Source organism: Salmo trutta, unplaced genomic scaffold (genome assembly GCF_901001165.1).
Source record: "Salmo trutta unplaced genomic scaffold, fSalTru1.1, whole genome shotgun sequence".
Classification (NCBI taxonomy): Eukaryota; Metazoa; Chordata; class Actinopteri; order Salmoniformes; family Salmonidae; genus Salmo; species Salmo trutta.
Genome location: NW_021822222.1, coordinates 671746 through 687746, shown reverse-complemented (window position 1 = coordinate 687746; position 16001 = coordinate 671746). Strand labels below are relative to the sequence as shown.

Genomic DNA, 16001 nt, shown 5'->3' with positions numbered 1-16001 from the left:
GAGACATTATGAGCAGACGCCTGGTGTCTGTCTGGGAGGAGACATTATGAGCAGAGGCCTGGTGTCTGTCTGGGAGGAGACATTATGAGCAGACGCCTGGTGTCTGTCTGGGAGGAGACATTATGAGCAGAGGCCTGGTGTCTGTCTGGGAGGAGACATTATGAGCAGACGCCTGGTGTCTGTCTGGGAGGAGACATTATGAGCCGACGCCTGGTGTCTGTCTGGGAGGAGACATTATGAGCCGACGCCTGGTGTCTGTCTGGGAGGAGACATTATGAGCAGACGCCTGGTGTCTGTCTGGGAGGAGACATTATGAGCAGAGGACTGGTGTCTGTCTGGGAGGAGACATTATGAGCAGAGGCCTGGTGTCTATCTGGGAGGAGACATTATGAGCCGACGCCTGGTGTCTGTCTGGGAGGAGACATTATGAGCAGAGGCCTGGTGTCTCTCTGGGAGGAGACATTATGAGCCGACGCCTGGTGTCTGTCTGGGAGGAGACATTATGAGCCGACGCCTGGTGTCTGTCTGGGAGGAGACATTATGAGCCGACGCCTGGTGTCTGTCTGGGAGGAGACATTATGAGCAGAGGCCTGGTGTCTGTCTGGGAGGAGACATTATGAGCAGAGGCCTGGTGTCTGTCTGGGAGGAGACATTATGAGCAGAGGACTGGTGTCTGTCTGGGAGGAGACATTATGAGCCGACGCCTGGTGTCTGTCTGGGAGGAGACATTATGAGCAGACGCCTGGTGTCTGTCTGGGAGGAGACATTATGAGCAGACGCCTGGTGTCTGTCTGGGAGGAGACATTATGAGCAGACGCCTGGTGTCTGTCTGGGAGGAGACATTATGAGCAGAGGCCTGGTGTCTGTCTGGGAGGAGACATTATGAGCAGACGCCTGGTGTCTGTCTGGGAGGAGACATTATGAGCAGACGCCTGGTGTCTCTCTGGGAGGACACATTATGAGCAGACGCCTGGTGTCTGTCTGGGAGGAGACATTATGAGCAGAGGACTGGTGTCTGTCTGGGAGGAGACATTATGAGCCGACGCCTGGTGTCTGTCTGGGAGGAGACATTATGAGCAGAGGACTGGTGTCTGTCTGGGAGGAGACATTATGAGCAGACGCCTGGTGTCTGTCTGGGAGGAGACATTATGAGCAGACGCCTGGTGTCTGTCTGGGAGGAGACATTATGAGCCGACGCCTGGTGTCTGTCTGGGAGGAGACATTATGAGCAGACGCCTGGTGTCTGTCTGGGAGGAGACATTATGAGCAGAGGCCTGGTGTCTGTCTGGGAGGAGACATTATGAGCAGACGCCTGGTGTCTGTCTGGGAGGAGACATTATGAGCAGACGCCTGGTGTCCGTCTGGGAGGAGACATTATGAGCCGACGCCTGGTGTCTGTCTGGGAGGAGACATTATGAGCAGACGCCTGGTGTCTGTCTGGAAGGAGACATTATGAGCCGACGCCTGGTGTCTGTCTGGGAGGAGACATTATGAGCCGACGCCTGGTGTCTGTCTGGGAGGAGACATTATGAGCCGACGCCTGGTGTCTGTCTGGGAGGAGACATTATGAGCCGACGCCTGGTGTCTGTCTGGGAGGAGACATTATGAGCCGACGCCTGGTGTCTGTCTGGGAGGAGACATTATGAGCAGACGCCTGGTGTCTGTCTGGGAGGAGACATTATGAGCAGACGCCTGGTGTCTGTCTGGGAGGAGACATTTTGAGCAGACGCCTGGTGTCTGTCTGGGAGGAGACATTATGAGCAGACGCCTGGTGTCTGTCTGGGAGGAGACATTATGAGCAGACGCCTGGTGTCTGTCTGGGAGGAGACATTATGAGCAGACGCCTGGTGTCTGTCTGGGAGGAGACATTATGAGCAGACGCCTGGTGTCCGTCTGGGAGGAGACATTATGAGCAGACGCCTGGTGTCTGTCTGGGAGGAGACATTATGAACAGAGGCCTAGTGTCTGTCTGGGAGGACTGGTGTCTGTCTGGGAGGACACATTATGAGCAGAGGCCTGGTGTCTGTCTGGGAGGACTGGTGTCTGTCTGGGAGGAGACATTATGAGCAGAGGCCTGATGTCTGTCTGGGAGGTGTCTGTCTGGGAGGAGACATTATGAGCAGACGCCTGGTGTCCGTCTGGGAGGAGACATTATGAGCAGACGCCTGGTGTCTGTCCGGGAGGAGACATTATGAGCAGAGGCCTGGTGTCTGTCTGGGAGGTGTCTGTCTGGGAGGAGACATTATGAGCAGACGCCTGGTGTCCGTCTGGGAGGAGACATTATGAGCAGACGCCTGGTGTCCGTCTGGGAGGAGACATTATGAGCAGACGCCTGGTGTCTGTCTGGGATCTTCAACCAGTCAACAGCATGGAGGTCAAGGTCCCACTACCATCCCACTCAGCTACGTCAACACGAGCCAACGGGTCAGATCACAGCATAGACAAACACACGATGGGGGAACGGTTCAATGACCTGAGTCTATTACATACACACACACACACACACACACACACACACACACACACACACACACACACACACACACACACACACACACACACACACACACACACACACACACACACACACAAACACAGACACACACACACGACCATCTAGTGACTACCCTCTCTCTCTCCCCAGGTCTCTCCTGACCATCTAGTGACTACCCTCTCTCTCTCCCCAGGTCTCTCCTGACCATCTAGTGACTACCCTCTCTCTCTCCCCAGGTCTCTCCTGACCATCTAGTGACTACCCTCTCTCTCTCCCAGGTCTCTCCTGACCATCTAGTGACTACCCTCTCTCTCTCCCCAGGTCTCTCCTGACCATCTAGTGACTACCCTCTCTCTCTCCCCAGGTCTCTCCTGACCATCTAGTGACTACCCTCTCTCTCTCCCCAGGTCTCTCCTGACCATCTAGTGACTACCCTCTCTCTCTCCCCAGGTCTCTCCTGACCATCTAGTGACTACCCTCTCTCTCTCCCCAGGTCTCTCCTGACCATCTAGTGACTACCCTCTCTCTCTCCCCAGGTCTCTCCTGACCATCTAGTGACTACCCTCTCTCTCTCCCCAGGTCTCTCCTGACCATCTAGTGACTACCCTCTCTCTCTCCCCAGGTCTCTCCTGACATGACCATCTAGTGACTACCCTCTCTCTCTCCCCAGGTCTCTCCTGACCATCTAGTGACTACCCTCTCTCTCTCCCCAGGTCTCTCCTGACCATCTAGTGACTACCCTCTCTCTCTCCCCAGGTCTCTCCTGACATGACCATCTAGTGACTACCCTCTCTCTCTCCCCAGGTCTCTCCTGACCATCTAGTGACTACCCTCTCTCTCTCCCCAGGTCTCTCCTGACCATCTAGTGACTACCCTCTCTCTCTCCCCAGGTCCCTCCTGACATGACCATCTAGTGACTACCCTCTCTCTCTCCCCAGGTCTCTCCTGACCATCTAGTGACTACCCTCTCTCTCTCCCCAGGTCTCTCCTGACCATCTAGTGACTACCCTCTCTCTCTCCCCAGGTCTCTCCTGACCATCTAGTGACTACCCTCTCTCTCTCCCCAGGTCTCTCCTGACCATCTAGTGACTACCCTCTCTCTCTCCCCAGGTCTCTCCTGACCATCTAGTGACTACCCTCTCTCTCTCCCCAGGTCCCTCCTGACCATCTAGTGACTACCCTCTCTCTCTCCCCAGGTCCCTCCTGACATGACCATCTAGTGACTACCCTCTCTCTCTCCCCAAGTCTCTCCTGACATGACCATCTAGTGACTACCCTCTCTCTCTCCCCAGGTCTCTCCTGACCATCTAGTGACTACCCTCTCTCTCTCCCCAGGTCTCTCCTGACATGACCATCTAGTGACTACCCTCTCTCTCTCCCCAGGTCTCTCCTGACCATCTAGTGACTACCCTCTCTCTCTCCCCAGGTCTCTCCTGACATGACCATCTAGTGACTACCCTCTCTCTCTCCCCAGGTCTCTCCTGACATGACCATCTAGTGACTACCCTCTCTCTCTCCCCAGGTCCCTCCTGACCATCTAGTGACTACCCTCTCTCTCTCCCCAGGTCTCTCCTGACATGACCATCTAGTGACTACCCTCTCTCTCTCCCCAGGTCTCTCCTGACATGACCATCTAGTGACTACCCTCTCTCTCTCCCCAGGTCTCTCCTGACATGACCATCTAGTGACTACCCTCTCTCTCTCCCCAGGTCTCTCCTGACCATCTAGTGACTACCCTCTCTCTCTCCCCAGGTCTCTCCTGACCATCTAGTGACTACCCCTCTCTCTCTCTCCCCAGGTCCCTCCTGACATGGCCATCTTGTAGCTAGTGTGCCGGGGGCCTCTCAGGAGCCACTCACCGTCTCTGGGTAGTTCTCAAAGATCTCCCGCGCCTCCTCCTTGTTGCACAGCTCCTCGATACATTCTCTCTCCAGGTTCCCTTTCTTGCTCTCCTCAAACAGAGCGTTGGCCCTGCGGTGCCGAGACAGAAACTGGGAGGCCCTGTTCTGGGTCAGGACTGGAGACAGACGCGCACGTGTAACTGGGTCGGTTATGTGTACGAGTTCACTAGGTACACGTCCAGATGTATACAGTACATGTACAGTAACTGTTAGATATTGAGGTGGGTGTCACGTCCTGACCGTAGTAAGATGTTATTTTCTATGGTAGAGTAGGTGTTTTTCTATGTTTTCTATTTCTATGTTCTTAGGTTCTAGTTTTTTGTAGTTCTATGTTGGGGGGTTTTTGTTTGGGATGATCTCCAATTAGAGGCAGCTGGTCCACGTTGTCTCTAATTGGAGATCATACTTAAGTAGGGTTTTTTTCTCCCTGGGGTTTTGTGGGAGATTATTTTCGAGTCAGTGTTTGTTTCTCCTCTGCGTCACGGTTTGTTGTTTTGTTTATTCCGTTTATTTGATGTATCGCATAGTTTCACAGATGAAATAAAATGTGGAACGACACACACTTCACCTCGGTCCTCTTCTCCTTACGACAAACCGTGACAGGGGCATCCTGGGATGTGCTTTTCTTTAAAAAAATGTTTTATTGCTGTTAAAGAGTGAGCTAGCTAGCATGCTCTAATTACAATGGGTCACATTAGCTCCCTGCTAACAGTGACATTGACATGCAAGCGGAACGAATCACGAATGTACAGCCATCAACATGCCTGGTTGATTCCTACACATCTAAATGTGTTTTTCCTTTTGTCTGTTGTCAGAATAAAAACACCAATCAACTGTTTGTCGATGGCTGGACCGTCTTTTCTTTAAAAACACAACGCAAGAAGTTACAAAGTGCTGATTACATCTGTTACACTCATTTCCATTGCAGTCATTTCAGCAGACGCTCTTATCCAGAGTGACTTACAGTAGTGAATGCATACATTTCATTTCATGCACTTGGACTGCCCCCCCCCGTGGGAATCGAACCCACAACCCTGGCGTTGCAAACACCATGCTCTACCAACTGAGCTACACGTGAAGGCTAGTGTTAATTACATTGTTATTACTCGTATTAACAGCAGCAGGAAGAAGGGGGTTTCTGTTAACGGTGTATGTGATGTTTTCCACATGTTGGATTGATGAATAATTTGGATCAAATTGTAGATTTAAACGGATTAGTAAACAGTCCCATTTTCTCAACCGGCCTTTGTTCTTGTTTAGCGGGGTATTTACCCCCCCAAACACGTGGTTTTATTTCAATCAAAGCATTTAGTAAAATAAAAAACATGAATAAATCTAGGAGGCGTCACTCATCTTCCGAGACTTCAGGAAAAGTCTATAAACATCAGATCACCTGTTGTCTGTGTCGACATACGCAGCTCAAACATGTTTCTCCTGAGTTTATAACGTGCTGTGAAAAGTAGCTTTGGCTTCGACGCATGAAAGTTGTATTTTAGTAACAAGTTACCGTTAATTATTTGGCTTTGACGGATATAAATTGTATTTTAGTATGGAAGTTACCGTTAATTATTTGGCTTTGACGGATATAAATTGTATTTTAGTATGGAAGTTACCGTTAATTATTTGGCTTTAACGGATATAAATTGTATTTTAGTTTGGAAGTTACCGTTAATTATTTGGCTTTTGACGCATATAAATTGTATTTTAGTAACAAGTTACCGTTAATTCTTTGGAAAAGAAAATATCCTGATCTTGTAAAAGCGTAAAAACAACAACCACCAAAGCTGTACTTTTACTTTCCACATATGTCCATTTTTCAGTTATCCAACATTAAAAAACTAAATCAAGTTTCACTTACATCGATGAGCGTCGCAAAGCGCCACCAGAAGGAAGAAACAAACCACGGAGTTTCCCAACGCCGTTTTATGTTTCCACATAGTCAAAACCGATCCTCGGAACAGCTCAGGTCTGTTAGAAACAACTTGATTCTTCACCAAAATGTTTTTTCGCCTGTTAGGTGGAGAGAGCTGGGACTGGACCGGGAGCTGGGAGAGGAGGGGAGGGGAGAGTAGAGGGGGGAGAGGGGGGAGAGGAGAGGAGAGGAGAGGAGAGGAGAGGAGAGGAGAGGAGAGGAGAGGGGGGAGAGGAGAGGAGAGGAGAGGAGAGGGAGGGAGGGAGGCGGAACGTGTGTCATTAACAACATTAACATGAGCAACAATACTGGAATCGGCGTTTAACCTTCAAAAATAAAAGTCCCCGATTGAAACATGCAAACAGATGACAGTAGTGGAATCATGCCACAATTGGAATAGATCATAGGAGTGCTGAAAAATGTAATGTAGTAAATGTAATGTTCTCTGTATTTGTAAACAGAGAACATTCCTGGTGCTGAGTCCTCCAGATCAGAGGTATCAGCACCAGGGATGTTCTCTTGATAAGCACCAGGGATGTTCTCTTGATAAGGGATGTTCTCTTGATAAGCACCTGGGATGTTCTCTTGATAAACACCAGGGATGTTCTCTTGATAAGCACCAGGGATGTTCTCTTGATAAGCACCAGGGATGTTCTCTTGATAAGCACCAGGGATGTTCTCTTGATAAGCACCAGGGATGTTCTCTTGATAAACACCAGGGATGTTCTCTTGATAAACACCAGGGATGTTCTCTTGATAAGCACCAGGGATGTTCTCTTGATAAACACCAGGGATGTTCTCTTGATAAACACCAGGGATGTTCTCTTGATAAGCACCAGGGATGTTCTCTTGATAAACACCAGGGATGTTCTCTTGATAAGCACCACGGATGTTCTCTTGATAAGCACCAGGGATGTTCTCTTGATAAGCACCAGGGATGTTCTCTTGATAAGCACCAGGGATGTTCTCTTGATAAGCACCAGGGATGTTCTCTTGATAAGCACCAGGGATGTTCTCTTGATAAGCACCAGGGATGTTCTCTTGATAAGCACCAGGGATGTTCTCTTGATAAGCACGAGGGATGTTCTCTTGATAAGCACCAGGGATGTTCTCTTGATAAGCACCAGGGATGTTCTCTTGATAAACACCAGGGATGTTCTCTTGATAAGCACCAGGGATGTTCTCTTGATAAGCACGAGGGATGTTCTCTTGATAAGCACCAGGGATGTTCTCTTGATAAGCACCAGGGATGTTCTCTTGATAAGCACCAGGGATGTTCTCTTGATAAGCACCAGGGATGTTCTCTTGATAAGCACCAGGGATGTTCTCTTGATAAGCACCAGGGATGTTCTCTTGATAGACGATACATCCACATTACAATTTCAACCTTTTTTTTATTTTATAAATATTGTCTTTTGTTGAATTCATAGAACAACATTCCAAACTTGGTGTTGAGCATTATCTTGTACCAGTGTGGCATGATTCCAAAAATATAATCCGTTTCCATCTGTTTCAGTGGGGGGACTTTTATTTTGAAGGCGAACCGACCATTCCACTGTTGTTGACCCCGACAGAGGGGGAGCGCTGTTACTCTCTCTGCTCTACTTCAAACATACATTCTGCTGCCTGCCTGTGTTGCAGTGCTGGGACTTTGAGTTGAGGTCAATATTTATACCCCTGACTAGAGGCCCTGGTAGATTGTAGAGGAACAGAGGGACAGAGACAGTATTTATACCCCTGACTAGAGGCCCTGGTAGATTGTAGAGGAACAGAGACAGTATTTATACCCCTGACTAGAGGCCCTGGTAGATTGTAGAGGAATAGAGACTGTATTTATACCCCTGACTAGAGGCCCTGGTAGATTGTAGAGGAACAGAGACAGTATTTATACCCCTGACTAGAGGCCCTGGTAGATTGTAGAGGTACAGGGGAACAGAGACAGTATTTATACCCCTGACTAGAGGCCCTGGTAGATTGTAGAGGAACAGAGACAGTATTTATACCCCTGACTAGAGGCCCTGGTAGATTGTAGAGGAACAGAGACAGTATTTATACCCCTGACTAGAGGCCCTGGTAGATTGTAGAGGAACAGGGGAACAGAGACAGTATTTATACCCCTGACTAGAGGCCCTGGTAGATTGTAGAGGTACAGAGACAGTATTTATACCCCTGACTAGAGGCCCTGGTAGATTGTAGAGGCACAGAGACAGTATTTATACCCCTGACTAGAGGCCCTGGTAGATTGTAGAGGAACAGAGGAACAGAGACAGTATTTATACCCCTGACTAGAGGTCCTGGTAGATTGTAGAGGCACAGAGACAGTATTTATACCCCTGACTAGAGGCCCTGGTAGATTGTAGAGGAACAGAGACAGTATTTATACCCCTGACTAGAGGCCCTGGTAGATTGTAGAGGAACAGAGGGACAGAGACAGTATTTATACCCCTGACTAGAGGTCCTGGTAGATTGTAGAGGAACAGAGGGACAGAGACAGTATTTATACCCCTGACTAGAGGTCCTGGTAGATTGTAGAGGCACAGAGACAGTATTTATACCCCTGACTAGAGGCCCTGGTAGATTGTAGAGGCACAGAGACAGTATTTATACCCCTGACTAGAGGTCCTGGTAGATTGTAGAGGAACAGAGACAGTATTTAACCCCCTGACTAGAGACCCTGGTAGATTGTAGAGGCACAGGGGAACAGAGACAGTATTTATACCCCTGACTAGAGGCCCTGGTAGATTATAGAGGAACAGAAGAACAGAGACAGTATTTATACCCCTGACTAGAGGCCCTGGTAGATTATAGAGGAACAGAGACAGTATTTATACCCCTGACTAGAGACCCTGGTAGAGTGTAGAGGAACAGAGACAGTATTTATACCCCTGACTAGAGGCCCTGGTAGATTGTAGAGGCACAGAGACAGTATTTATACCCCTGACTAGAGGCCCTGGTAGATTGTAGAGGAACAGAGACAGTATTTAACCCCTGACTAGAGACCCTGGTAGATTTTAGAGGAACAGGGGAACAGAGACAGTATTTATACCCCTGACTAGAGGCCCTGGTAGATTGTAGAGGAACAGAGACAGTATTTATACCCCTGACTAGAGGTCCTGGTAGATTGTAGAGGAACAGAGACAGTATTTATACCCCTGACTAGAGGCCCTGGTAGATTGTAGAGGAACAGAGGAACAGAGACAGTATTTATACCCCTGACTAGAGGCCTTGGTAGATTGTAGAGGAACAGAGGAACAGAGACAGTATTTATACCCCTGACTAGAGGTCCTGGTAGATTGTAGAGGAACAGAGGGACAGAGACAGTATTTATACCCCTGACTAGAGGCCCTGGTAGATTGTAGAGGAACAGAGACAGTATTTATACCCCTGACTAGAGGCCCTGGTAGATTGTAGAGGAATAGAGACAGTATTTATACCCCTGACTAGAGGCCCTGGTAGATTGTAGAGGAACAGAGACAGTATTTATACCCCTGACTAGAGGCCCTGGTAGATTGTAGAGGTACAGGGGAACAGAGACAGTATTTATACCCCTGACTAGAGGCCCTGGTAGATTGTAGAGGAACAGAGACAGTATTTATACCCCTGACTAGAGGCCCTGGTAGATTGTAGAGGAACAGAGACAGTATTTATACCCCTGACTAGAGGCCCTGGTAGATTGTAGAGGAACAGAGGAACAGAGACAGTATTTATACCCCTGACTAGAGGTCCTGGTAGATTGTAGAGGCACAGAGACAGTATTTATACCCCTGACTAGAGGCCCTGGTAGATTGTAGAGGAACAGAGACAGTATTTATACCCCTGACTAGAGGCCCTGGTAGATTGTAGAGGAACAGAGGGACAGAGACAGTATTTATACCCCTGACTAGAGGTCCTGGTAGATTGTAGAGGAACAGAGGGACAGAGACAGTATTTATACCCCTGACTAGAGGTCCTGGTAGATTGTAGAGGCACAGAGACAGTATTTATACCCCTGACTAGAGGCCCTGGTAGATTGTAGAGGAACAGAGACAGTATTTATACCCCTGACTAGAGGTCCTGGTAGATTGTAGAGGAACAGAGACAGTATTTAACCCCCTGACTAGAGACCCTGGTAGATTGTAGAGGAACAGAGACAGTATTTATACCCCTGACTAGAGGCCCTGGTAGATTATAGAGGAACAGAAGAACAGAGACAGTATTTATACCCCTGACTAGAGGCCCTGGTAGATTATAGAGGAACAGAAGAACAGAGACAGTATTTATACCCCTGACTAGAGACCCTGGTAGAGTGTAGAGGAACAGAGACAGTATTTATACCCCTGACTAGAGGCCCTGGTAGATTGTAGAGGAACAGAGACAGTATTTATACCCCTGACTAGAGGCCCTGGTAGATCGTAGAGGAACAGAGACAGTATTTAACCCCCTGACTAGAGACCCTGGTAGATTTTAGAGGAACAGGGGAACAGAGACAGTATTTATACACCTGACTAGAGGCCCTGGTAGATTGTAGAGGAACAGAGACAGTATTTATACCCCTGACTAGAGGTCCTGGTAGATTGTAGAGGAACAGAGACAGTATTTATACCCCTGACTAGAGGCCCTGGTAGATTGTAGAGGAACAGGGGAACAGAGACAGTATTTATACCCCTGACTAGAGGCCCTGGTAGATTGTAGAGGAACAGAGACAGTATTTATACCCCTGACTAGAGGCCCTGGTAGATTGTAGAGGAACAGAGGAACAGAGACAGTATTTATACCCCTGACTAGAGGCCTTGGTAGATTGTAGAGGAACAGAGGAACAGAGACAGTATTTATACCCCTGACTAGAGGTCCTGGTAGATTGTAGAGGAACAGAGGGACAGAGACAGTATTTATACCCCTGACTAGAGGCCCTGGTAGATTGTAGAGGAACAGAGGCATTATTTATACCCCTGACTAGAGGCCCTGGTAGATTGTAGAGGAATAGAGACTGTATTTATACCCCTGACTAGAGGCCCTGGTAGATTGTAGAGGAACAGAGACAGTATTTATACCCCTGACTAGAGGCCCTGGTAGATTGTAGAGGTACAGGGGAACAGAGACAGTATTTATACCCCTGACTAGAGGCCCTGGTAGATTGTAGAGGAACAGAGACAGTATTTATACCCCTGACTAGAGGCCCTGGTAGATTGTAGAGGAACAGAGACAGTATTTATACCCCTGACTAGAGGCCCTGGTAGATTGTAGAGGAACAGGGGAACAGAGACAGTATTTATACCCCTGACTAGAGGCCCTGGTAGATTGTAGAGGTACAGAGACAGTATTTATACCCCTGACTAGAGGCCCTGGTAGATTGTAGAGGCACAGAGACAGTATTTATACCCCTGACTAGAGGCCCTGGTAGATTGTAGAGGAACAGAGGAACAGAGACAGTATTTATACCCCTGACTAGAGGTCCTGGTAGATTGTAGAGGCACAGAGACAGTATTTATACCCCTGACTAGAGGCCCTGGTAGATTGTAGAGGAACAGAGACAGTATTTATACCCCTGACTAGAGGCCCTGGTAGATTGTAGAGGAACAGAGGGACAGAGACAGTATTTATACCCCTGACTAGAGGTCCTGGTAGATTGTAGAGGAACAGAGGGACAGAGACAGTATTTATACCCCTGACTAGAGGTCCTGGTAGATTGTAGAGGCACAGAGACAGTATTTATACCCCTGACTAGAGGCCCTGGTAGATTGTAGAGGCACAGAGACAGTATTTATACCCCTGACTAGAGGTCCTGGTAGATTGTAGAGGAACAGAGACAGTATTTAACCCCCTGACTAGAGACCCTGGTAGATTGTAGAGGCACAGGGGAACAGAGACAGTATTTATACCCCTGACTAGAGGCCCTGGTAGATTATAGAGGAACAGAAGAACAGAGACAGTATTTATACCCCTGACTAGAGGCCCTGGTAGATTATAGAGGAACAGAGACAGTATTTATACCCCTGACTAGAGACCCTGGTAGAGTGTAGAGGAACAGAGACAGTATTTATACCCCTGACTAGAGGCCCTGGTAGATTGTAGAGGCACAGAGACAGTATTTATACCCCTGACTAGAGGCCCTGGTAGATTGTAGAGGAACAGAGACAGTATTTAACCCCTGACTAGAGACCCTGGTAGATTTTAGAGGAACAGGGGAACAGAGACAGTATTTATACCCCTGACTAGAGGCCCTGGTAGATTGTAGAGGAACAGAGACAGTATTTATACCCCTGACTAGAGGTCCTGGTAGATTGTAGAGGAACAGAGACAGTATTTATACCCCTGACTAGAGGCCCTGGTAGATTGTAGAGGAACAGAGGAACAGAGACAGTATTTATACCCCTGACTAGAGGCCTTGGTAGATTGTAGAGGAACAGAGGAACAGAGACAGTATTTATACCCCTGACTAGAGGTCCTGGTAGATTGTAGAGGAACAGAGGGACAGAGACAGTATTTATACCCCTGACTAGAGGCCCTGGTAGATTGTAGAGGAACAGAGACAGTATTTATACCCCTGACTAGAGGCCCTGGTAGATTGTAGAGGAATAGAGACAGTATTTATACCCCTGACTAGAGGCCCTGGTAGATTGTAGAGGAACAGAGACAGTATTTATACCCCTGACTAGAGGCCCTGGTAGATTGTAGAGGTACAGGGGAACAGAGACAGTATTTATACCCCTGACTAGAGGCCCTGGTAGATTGTAGAGGAACAGAGACAGTATTTATACCCCTGACTAGAGGCCCTGGTAGATTGTAGAGGAACAGAGACAGTATTTATACCCCTGACTAGAGGCCCTGGTAGATTGTAGAGGAACAGAGGAACAGAGACAGTATTTATACCCCTGACTAGAGGTCCTGGTAGATTGTAGAGGCACAGAGACAGTATTTATACCCCTGACTAGAGGCCCTGGTAGATTGTAGAGGAACAGAGACAGTATTTATACCCCTGACTAGAGGCCCTGGTAGATTGTAGAGGAACAGAGGGACAGAGACAGTATTTATACCCCTGACTAGAGGTCCTGGTAGATTGTAGAGGAACAGAGGGACAGAGACAGTATTTATACCCCTGACTAGAGGTCCTGGTAGATTGTAGAGGCACAGAGACAGTATTTATACCCCTGACTAGAGGCCCTGGTAGATTGTAGAGGAACAGAGACAGTATTTATACCCCTGACTAGAGGTCCTGGTAGATTGTAGAGGAACAGAGACAGTATTTAACCCCCTGACTAGAGACCCTGGTAGATTGTAGAGGAACAGAGACAGTATTTATACCCCTGACTAGAGGCCCTGGTAGATTATAGAGGAACAGAAGAACAGAGACAGTATTTATACCCCTGACTAGAGGCCCTGGTAGATTATAGAGGAACAGAAGAACAGAGACAGTATTTATACCCCTGACTAGAGACCCTGGTAGAGTGTAGAGGAACAGAGACAGTATTTATACCCCTGACTAGAGGCCCTGGTAGATTGTAGAGGAACAGAGACAGTATTTATACCCCTGACTAGAGGCCCTGGTAGATCGTAGAGGAACAGAGACAGTATTTAACCCCCTGACTAGAGACCCTGGTAGATTTTAGAGGAACAGGGGAACAGAGACAGTATTTATACACCTGACTAGAGGCCCTGGTAGATTGTAGAGGAACAGAGACAGTATTTATACCCCTGACTAGAGGTCCTGGTAGATTGTAGAGGAACAGAGACAGTATTTATACCCCTGACTAGAGGCCCTGGTAGATTGTAGAGGAACAGGGGAACAGAGACAGTATTTATACCCCTGACTAGAGGCCCTGGTAGATTGTAGAGGAACAGAGACAGTATTTATACCCTGACTAGAGGCCCTGGTAGATTGTAGAGGAACAGAGGAACAGAGACAGTATTTATACCCCTGACTAGAGGCCTTGGTAGATTGTAGAGGAACAGAGGAACAGAGACAGTATTTATACCCCTGACTAGAGGTCCTGGTAGATTGTAGAGGAACAGAGGGACAGAGACAGTATTTATACCCCTGACTAGAGGCCCTGGTAGATTGTAGAGGAACAGAGGCATTATTTATACCCCTGACTAGAGGCCCTGGTAGATTGTAGAGGAACAGAGACAGTATTTATACCCCTGACTAGAGGCCCTGGTAGATTGTAGAGGAACAGAGACAGTATTTATACCCCTGACTAGAGACCCTGGTAGATTGTAGAGGAACAGAGACAGTATTTATACCCCTGACTAGAGGCCCTGGTAGATTGTAGAGGAACAGAGGAACAGGGGAACAGAGGAACAGGGGAACAGGGGAACAGAGGAACAGGGGAACAGAGGAACAGGGGAACAGAGGAACAGGGGAACAGAGGACCAGGGGAACAGAGGAACAGGGGAACAGAGGAACGGAGGAACGGGGGAACAGAGGAACAGGGGAACAGAGAAACAGGGGAACAGAGGAACAGGGGAACAGGGGAACAGAGGAACAGGGGAACAGTGGAACAGAGGAACAGAGGAACAGGGAACAGAGGAACAGGGGAACAGGGGAACAGGGGAACAGGGGAACAGAGGAACAGGGGAACAGTGGAACAGAGGAACAGGGGAACAGTGGAACAGGGGAACAGGGGAACAGGAGAACAGAGGAACAGGGGAACAGGGGAACAGAGGAACGGGGGAACAGAGGAACAGGGGAACAGGGGAACAGGGGAACAGGGGAACAGAGGAACAGGGGAACAGAGGAACAGGGGAACAGGGGAACAGAGGAACAGGGGAACAGGGGAACAGGGGAACAGAGGAACAGGGGAACAGAGGAACAGGGGAACAGGGGTACAGAGGAACAGTGGAACAGAGGAACAGTGGAACAGGGGAACAGGGAACAGAGGAACAGGGGAACAGAGGAACAGGGGAACAGAGGAACAGAGGAACAGGGGAACAGAGGAACAGGGGAACAGAGGAACAGAGGAACAGGGGAACAGAGGAACAGGGGAACAGGGGAACAGAGGAACAGAGGAACAGGGGAACAAGGAACAGGAACAGGGAACAGAGGAACAGGGGAACAGGGGAACAGGGGAACAGAGGAACAGGGGAACAGAGGAACAGAGGAACAGAGGAACAGGGGAACAGAGGAACAGGGGAACAGAGGAACAGGGGAACAGAGGAACAGGGGAACAGGGGAACAGGGGAACAGAGGAACAGGGGAACAGGGGAACAAGGGAACAGAGGAACAGGGGAACAGAGGAACAGGGGAACAGGGGAACAGGGGAACAGAGGAACCACTTGAGCAGAAAATAAGCTGTACATGTTTACATTACATTTGACCTTTGACATTTTGTCATTTAGCAGCCGCTCTTATTCAGAGAGATTTACAGTTAGTCAAGTCCTGGTTAATTCTTTATTTTATTATATTTGTATTTGGGGGGGGGGGGTCGAGGTGAGGAGGAGGATTATTTTAGATAATGTATGATGAGGAAGGGTATCAGATGTTTAGATAATGTATGATGAGGAAGGGTATCAGATGTTTAGATAATGTATGATGAGGAAGGGTATCAGATGTTTAGATAATGTATGATGAGGAAGGGTATCAGATGTTTAGATAATGTATGATGAGGAAGGGTTTCAGATGTTTAGATAATGTATGATGAGGAAGGGTATCAGATGTTTAGATAATGTATGATGAGGAAGGGTATCAGATGTTTAGATAATGTATGATGAGGAAGGG

At 48.3% G+C, this 16001-nt stretch overlaps 1 protein-coding gene across 1 annotated transcript in view; it reads right to left on the bottom strand.

The window, feature by feature from the left end:
- The window catches only part of pros1 (protein S), a 62272-nt gene extending 55815 nt beyond the window's left edge, over positions 1–6457 (bottom strand). Inside the window, exons 1-2 of the mRNA XM_029743179.1 lie at positions 6254–6457; positions 4354–4511 (exon numbers count right to left, since the gene is read on the bottom strand). Of these exons, the coding sequence (XP_029599039.1) occupies positions 4354–4511; positions 6254–6332 (237 nt within the window). The 5' untranslated portion in view covers positions 6333–6457. The remainder of the gene's footprint in view (positions 1–4353; positions 4512–6253) is intronic.
- Between the last annotated feature and the right edge of the window lie 9544 nt (positions 6458–16001).